The sequence below is a fragment of the Battus philenor genome, unplaced genomic scaffold (genome assembly GCF_028537555.1).
Source record: "Battus philenor isolate CCGP_79_NKW_IND1 unplaced genomic scaffold, ilBatPhil1.0.hap1 SCAF_22, whole genome shotgun sequence".
Classification (NCBI taxonomy): Eukaryota; Metazoa; Arthropoda; class Insecta; order Lepidoptera; family Papilionidae; genus Battus; species Battus philenor.
In genome coordinates this window covers 11,617,812-11,626,457 of record NW_027181685.1, presented here as the reverse complement: position 1 = coordinate 11,626,457, position 8,646 = coordinate 11,617,812, and the positions used below count along the sequence as shown (strand labels likewise).

Below are 8,646 nucleotides of genomic sequence, written 5' to 3'. Positions count from 1 at the left end.
AGGGAATCTATTAATAAGGCATATGCCTTATTAATGCCTTATTAATAGATTCCCTATAAGTCCAGTGTGTGTCCAGACATTTTAAACACAAGATGTGACGTAAGCCATAACAAGCACATAAGTGCAGCTGGTTTAGGGTTCGATGCGATGTACATAGATAATATGATCTTTAAAAAAATACTATTTTAATTATAAATATTTATTTTATTATTACACAGGATAAATTTGGAATTTGGTTAAAATAATAAAATAAAACCAAATCATTTCCAAGCGGTTTTCACAAATCACAAACCGATAGAAATAATCAGTTGCATGATATAAATAATTCGCAGAATTACAATTTAAAAATATAAAATCACTGCTCCACGATTTAGGACCTCTCGCTCTAGCCGTCTCTACATTTATATATCTATACTCACTTCGACTCTTGCGCCGGAAATAATATTGACAGCGAAAACGCGGTAAAACGCCAAACATTCTTTAAATCGTTAAACTACATCACAATACAGTATTATAAAAAAGCATAAAGATATTATAATCAACAAAAATAACTAAATTCTAGATAAAACACTGGTGACGGGAAAAAAACCGCGAAATGTCATCCATCTGTCACACAGAAATGTCACTTGACACATTGCAATGACATCTGTCACAATACAGTGACATCTGTCACAATACAATGACACCTGTCTTTATGACAGATGTCATTTATAAGAGACAGTGGTGTAAGTTTGGCCAATTTTCACTTAAAATAGAGAACACAATCGAAATGCTCTTTAAGTCTAACCACAGAGACAATCTATTGTTATTTAAAACCTACAATTCTTAGTTATAGTCATATATATGTGGAGCAGGAAGCGTCTATTGCATTTGAATCGTGTAAAACTATATTTAAATCTAATTTATACAAAATACGAACGGTTTCTATACAGGCTTCGTATAAAATAAAAATGTGTACAATTTATCATTCCGTTTGACACCGGACACTTGGAGAGATTGGATAGAAAATAAAAGATAAAAGCAGTTGAAAAGATACATAGCTGGAAGTAATTGAAGATGGTGAAACTGAGAATCGCCAAGTGCCAGGCGCGGCCGCTGATCCACCTTCGTCAACGTGTTCAAACAGAACACGAACACATCTCCACAGACACGTGTACACAGACTTCATATAATTTATAAATATATTTCAATCCCGATTTGATTTGTTATTGCTCTAGGCGCTGTTGCACAACACTGGACAATACTCAACGCAATTTAAACACAATTCACTGACGATTCAATATATTTTTTATCTTAATTCATTTTAATTGTGATTATTCTGTCAACCTGTAACAAAGAAATGTATTAGAATAAATTTATTATACATGCATAATACAGGGTGTATTATCCAAAAAAATCGATGGTTTCAAAAATAATAACATAAACTTTAGTAAATAAAAATATATATACGAAAAATGTACAAAATTAATTTGGATATTTTAATAATAAAAAAGGTGCATCAAAAGTTTGTTCTTCCCATAAATGTCCTCTTTGGACAGCGACCTTTTATGTATTGTTTATATTTTATGTAACATTCTATAAAAAATTATTTTGCAATAAAAATTACAATTAACAGTACATTATTGTAACATATATCAGAGTGATCACTTTATATATCTTTAATGCCTAATGCCAGGGTATTTTAAATGACAATTTCACTTTACTTTTTTTCCAGGTATATAACTAAGTGCCAAATCAATTGCCGGATACTATTCAAAATATCCCACTTCACTAATGACTATAGTCGATTACATATCTTATTATCACTAGTAACATTATAAATATTTTAACTACATTGGTATATTCCCAGTTTCGTTAACAAGTAAGATAAATATCTTTGCAATAGTTACCATTGTATGTTTATTATAGCACTCAATTTTAAGTGACAAAAAAATTATATCATAACAAAGAGTTACATCACTAAACAAAGTTAAAATAAGAAAGGGAGCAAAGATACGACGATAAAAACTAAAACATATTTATTCTTTACAAAGAATTTTTACATCATAATATATCAATATCGGAATACCACAACCTATAGAAGCCCATTGGGCATAAGCCAGCTCTTAAGATATCTATGGAGGATATATCATAATCGCCACACTTGGCAGGCAGATTGGCGATCGCACTGTGGTATTATGGTACGCAGAGGACGATACTGACCATCCTCTGGAAAGTTATATGCAGTGACAATCCTATATAATTAATGCACAAAGTGTGAATTATATAACATTGTATCCCGGGATTTGAACACGCGACCTACGATCGCAAATCAAAGTCCTCTACCGCTAGGCAACCACTGCTAGTTTTTTTAATCAATTTATTTATATATTAACAAGAACTTATAACGAATATAAATATAGTAGTATATGAGAAACTGTACAATGGCGCCTTTGCTTAACAAAAGAAAATTATATATTGTTATTCTAGTGTTAATTGCCATTTATTGTTATCCATCCTTTTTCACTAATAATTATATAATTTGAATTGGAAATATACTTTGCATATATTCCATCTATAGATTTATAGGTGCAAAGGCTTTAAAGGAATGCGTAGGTCATTTACTGTCAAATGTATAGAACAATCAATTGGTAAAAATTCATACTTTATGTATATTATACATTTCTACGGGGAAAATGTTTCATATCGTTAACTGTACTACTGAGAAAACCAATATCATTCCGATAAACACGGTACAACTAGCGACATCAAGCGAACGAGTCGCAAACGCGAGTTTAATGGCCCTACCGGACCGTAGCGGCGTACAAGAGTACAACATTCGACGACGAACATAGTGCTTCGCGTGCCGTACAAGACACAAACGGATAGCGATTTTTCTTTTATACAAAAAATTATTAATTAATGCATATTGCCAATCTATATCTGCGAGTATACGGGGTGATTGGTTATTGGATTTAAAATAGAGAATGAATATTTTCATTAATTTAATATCAAACAACGTAATGATAATATGTATGTTTGTATATATGTACGTTTTGTACACGTTACCTACCCATTATTTATACTTCCACTGTTTCCATACTATGGATGCCTGTAAGAAATTGCCTCGTGTGATAAGACCGCCAATTGTACTTTTTTGTTTATTATGATGAAACAATTTAAATGTACCCTAACGTGTACAATAAATAACATTAAATAATACAGTAATAAAATGCGTTTTATAATTAATTATTATTAATATTTGTCCCTGCAGAATTGGTACTCCTAGAAGTTATTGCCTATCACATTTTGATGGAAAAAATTATTAATTTCACATGTCTTAGAAATACAACTATATACAGTATGATTATTAACATAACCAGTAAACTTATATAATCATAATACAATATGACTTAAGAAATTCAGTTAAAAAAAATTACCTGTAATGGCACTACATCCATCCATTTTGTTCAAAGAAGTTCGTTCTGCGCTGAAACAATCGAAACTTCTATAGGCAACTGTTTGAACATAGATAGACTGATCATTGAACGCTTCTATCTAGCAGTATGAGAGTAAACAATGATTTTTATTTAGATAAAATCGCAAATGTTACTATTGTTAAATATGTACACAAAATAATTTACGAATCATAATATGGTATTTTTACACAAAATTGTATCATAGTTCAAATTTTAAATTTATTTCGAAATCTATGAATTCAAAATAGTACACTCAAAGCTGTTTCTATACAGTGGATTGAAACTTTATATAAACACGCATTAAAATAATTATTTTTTAATGATTTTCTTTAAAATACGAGACTACATAAAAGAAGACACATAAAAAAATTTACGAGTTGCTTTAAAAGGGACGTCATAAATGAAAACGCATCAATAAATAACAAATATGTTTACGACTTTGTTTAAAATACGAGACTTCATAAAAAAGAATTACAAAATTAATTTTTTTTTCGCGGCTTTAAAATACTTCATAAAAGAAAGCATTAAAGTATCACACATTTGTTTAGGAGTTACTTTAAAATGCGTGACCTATTAAAAGAAAACTCATTTAAAATGACTAAATTATTTTCGAGTATTTAAAACAGGGTACCTTATAAAATAAAACGAATTAAAACATGACAAAATTTTTAAGAATTGCTTTAAAATACGGAACCCCATAAAAGAGAACGCATTAGAAAATATAATAATTTTTTTTCGATTTTCTATAAAATAAGGGGTTCTTGTACAAGAAAACTCATTAAAAAATCGCAATTTTTTACATCGCAACTCAAAAAGTATTTTTATGCTGTGAATAAAGACCGGTTAAGTCTCACGTTACTATCTATTTCTAACTATTTCTCTTTCTAGTAAACTTCTATTTTCTTAATAAAACTAACAAAACAAAGACTCGTCTGATCTCGACCAGTCGGTAATTATTTTATTAGCAAAACCAAAAAAACAACTCACGCGTATATATCTGATGAAATACGCATATATCAAAAATATATAAAACCTTATTTTATTTTATTAATAACTTCGTCAATTACGTTTCGAGTTAATTTAAATTTTCATATATCACAAAACAGGTTTGAGTGTGAATCTAAGTTGTAATGTTTGATTAAATAAATATAAATAAACTTAAAATTTGTTTAAACAGCGTCCAGTGGTAGATGACTTGGGATCGTAGGTCACGGGATTTCCCCGTGAAACAGTCTATGTAATTCACTCTGTACCAATACCCCACTGCAATCGCCAACCCACTTGATTAGTGTGGCGATTTTAGTCCTATTTATGCTCCATAAATATCTTTAGGAGACGACTTTTATTTTTTTTTAAATACAATAGTAACATTTCCGCATATGACTGCAAAATCTAGCGTAGAACATGAAACAAAATAGACAGTTGCATCAAATCGCAGCGGGTGCGTATATTAGGCAAAGCATTCCAACTGTAAACACACCCTTCTTTATTATATACAAGAGGGTGAAAAGCGAAATCAGAGAAATTAATTACAAAGTCCAATACAATTAGCGTATGATAAAAATGGATGACGTTTTTAAATTTAATACAGTACTACCGAAACCGCTGTACCGCTACTTACATTTCGTAGTTTTAAATCTAAAATGAAACAAAATACATTATTTAATACAAGTGTGACTCTATAAAGGCGCAGATGTAGATGTCGCTAGTGGCGTAGGGAAACCAAAATTCAAGAATGATATAAGATTTATTTAATAATATACTCGTGTATTAAAAATTAACATATATGTGTGTCTATTATTCAAGCTACAGATGTGGGTGTCGTTATTGGAGAAAAACAAGCCCTGTACCAGTACTATATTGCCAGATCGATACGGCCTGGCGTTCCACGAAAAATATACATATGCGATTCCGTTCACTTGTGTAGATTATTTAGTTAAAATCCATCTTTAACCCTTTCCACTCCAATGTCGAGTGTCACTCGACAATGATTTTGTTCCACAAGCTCCACTGTCGGTGATACTCGAAATGGTGTAAAACTTCTTTTTGCGGAAAATTTTAAAACAGGAAAGATTTTTGTTACTAAAATGTTTGAATCACGAATAAATGAAACATATTCTAGAATCGCAAGATACTATAATTCAATTAAATTTTATCGATCGATTTTCTCATTTGTATTACATATTTAAAGATTTTACTTGTATATTAATTAAAAATAGAAGATAATTCTTAGTAATTTATTTGGCTATGATAAATCATAAAACAGAGATCTACACAAAGTCCACATTACAAGGCGGATGCCGGCTAATTCCGACGCTGGTAACGGAAGGGTTAAATAAAATATATCATTTAATACTTCTTATTTGATCGAAACGTGTGAAACTTGATTCATCGCAGTAATCATTTACAACGCGCAACTGTGGTAAATACATAAAACTGTTTTATCATATTTTCATTAAAATACTACTAGATGGCGCTAGTGAGTAACCAGTAAATCGTACTGTTTTACCGACGTTTTGATATCTTTAAAAACCTCTATGTATGCGTATAATTCTTGCTCTAAAAATAAATATACATCACAAAAATTGTGCTTCTGTCTTCCTACACTTTAAAGAGCATCTTACCATTATCTGATAAATATATTTTAAATTTTAATTTAATTTTCCATCACACCACTATTAACACTATTCCCCCTCACATCACCGCGCTTACCTAAGACGCGGCACAGCGGTCCAGGTAACACTATAGTAATCATTTACATATTTAAATTATGTTATACGAGTGCAAAATAATGTTATAGCTTATATATATCAACATGGCTCCACAATAACGTGAAATATATATAACTTTGTCCGGAATATTTTATATACAGCATTCGATCGTCTTGCGCAAATTACATTTACATTGAAATACATTGTCCAATTGTAACATTAATTATATACAAGTCATGAATTAATACACAGGATGTTTAGTTATATATGTAAAAGCTGATTATATGAACATTTTTAGTATTAACTACATTTTGTTTAAAAAAAGAATTGTTAATTATTTCACAAGGTACCAGAGTAAACCCTCAAACCCGGTGTAAAATTTATTATACGTATGTTTTATTGTGTTATTTCAATACACCAGAGATTATAAAAAAGACAATTTAAAATTCTATCTTTCAAATGATAAAATATAAAAAAATATTTAAAATAATCAGAAAAATATGATCACCAGGTAACTCTACGGATATTTCTAAGACCATAGCTTGTTTGAAGCCCTCGCAATCATTTATTTTAAGGTTGCCATTTCAGGGAGGTTTATTTTGATTTCATCCCTTCCATTTTAACAATTTGGGCTCTTCCATATGTCTCTTGACACACCACAAGTGTTATATGACACATAAATAATCTTAAATATATAAGAAATTTTTATCTGTGTACTGGCTACGAAAGGATTCTATAAAACCACTCTCATAATAGGGTTGAGAGAGCATTCGGAAGGAGGTTCGCGGGCGTAGGACAGCTAATCCATACAAAATAATAAAATTGGAGTGTCTGTTTGTAATATTAAAATAAAAGTTTTTTACTACACTCGCTTGTATGATACATGTACCAGTATAACATTTTTTAATGTTAAATCTGTTCCGGCTAATCTCTGAAATGGCTGAACCGATTTCGACGGGACTTTTACTGGCAGGTAGCTAATATTGGAGCAACTACTTGCTACTTTTAATTTAGAAAAAAATATATAATTATATATGGCAGAACGCGAGGTATTTTAAAATTTAACAGACTTTGGGCTTGTGTACAGTTAAAACTAGCAACACAATAAGCAATAAATACCTTAAATGAGATATTTATTCGTTAAAGTTAGCGAGTTGGACTAAAACAACATATATCTATATAAAAAATACATAATAGACATTTTTGTCAGATCTACCTTGAAGAGGTGTATTAAATCTATTTACATTTCTTCTCTTTTAAAATTCCTCTCTTAATTTTGTTTTTCTTTTCTTTTCTAAAAATCTTATGTTTTGACGTTCGCTGATATAAGCTATTGTGCTAAAATGTTATATAGTTCACAAATGAGAGAATCCGTCAAGAATTTACAGCAGCGAGAAGTCGTAGCGTGTTTGGAAGTGAATGAAGCGATAGATCACGACTGTACCTGGGCGGTTACAAACGACACTAATAATTTGAATCTACATAGAAAATGTTTAACATTTATTATTTATAGCTTTCGTTCAAAATGTCACAACTTTATTGTCCTGTCTATATATAGATAAAAGGCGGCTTCAAAAGTACGATGCCATATGTCACACAGATAAAACAAAAAAAAAAAAACTATTGTTAACCACATTGGCAGCCTATGAGGGGTATATATAGAGAAAAAAAATCATAATTCAAATTATTGTCTCTTATAAATACTAGAGTTGCTTATTATTAATAATAATATTACCTATGTTAACAATATATATATATACATATATATATACACACACACAAAGGGCGGTTTTATCGCTAAACGCAATTTCTTTCAGACAAGCATTGGATCGACTTCGCGATGAACAGATCGGGCAATCAGCAAGTGATAAGTGTTGGAAATTGTTGAACATATATAGCAAAGATTACTTATAATATAATATATATATATATATACACACACATATGTATATATAATAATTCGGATTTCAAGTCATTTTGGTGACATCGGGCCACCTAGTTCACCGGATATCACCATGGATTTTTGTGGGAGAAACTGAAGAGTAATGCGCTGCTAACCTAGTGATCATCAGCGCTCAAAGAAAATATCTTTTGGTGATTAGTTCCGATTATTTTAAAATTCGTATTGCCCTATTGGACACTACACATGTTTAGTTATAAGCAGAAGTAAGCATGATCTACAAAACGACACCGACACCAGATCTTAGTACATTGAAGTAAAGTTTATTTTAAACTATCTACATATTAACTACTACTCCTTGTACTTGTACATTATATTTGAACTATTTTTGTACATACAGACATATATATTTATAAGACATTTATGTATTTATAAGACAATAATTTTCTTCAAACGATAAAAAGACCTGTTGATATTTTTTAATTATTTTAGTAAATTGTACAAATTTCTAGTATCTAGTCAATAATATATATAAGTACAATAATCGTCATTTTAGTCCTAAGACATCTACAGCTGG

The 8,646-nt window shown here is 30.3% G+C and overlaps 1 protein-coding gene across 5 annotated transcripts in view; it reads right to left on the bottom strand.

Annotated features, from left to right (window-relative positions):
- Window positions 1–207: 207 nt before the first annotated feature.
- The window catches only part of yem (yemanuclein), a 33,320-nt gene continuing 24,881 nt past the window's right edge, over window positions 208–8,646 (bottom strand). For 2 of the 5 annotated variants that reach the window (XM_068767009.1, XM_068767012.1), the window contains 2 exons: window positions 3,420–3,469; window positions 208–1,326 (listed from right to left, as the gene is read on the bottom strand). In XM_068767009.1, the coding sequence (XP_068623110.1) occupies window positions 1,322–1,326; window positions 3,420–3,469 (55 nt within the window). In that variant the 3' untranslated portion in view covers window positions 208–1,321. The remainder of the gene's footprint in view (window positions 1,327–3,419; window positions 3,470–8,646) is intronic. The other 3 variants (XM_068767010.1, XM_068767011.1, XM_068767013.1) reach the window with 2 other exon arrangements.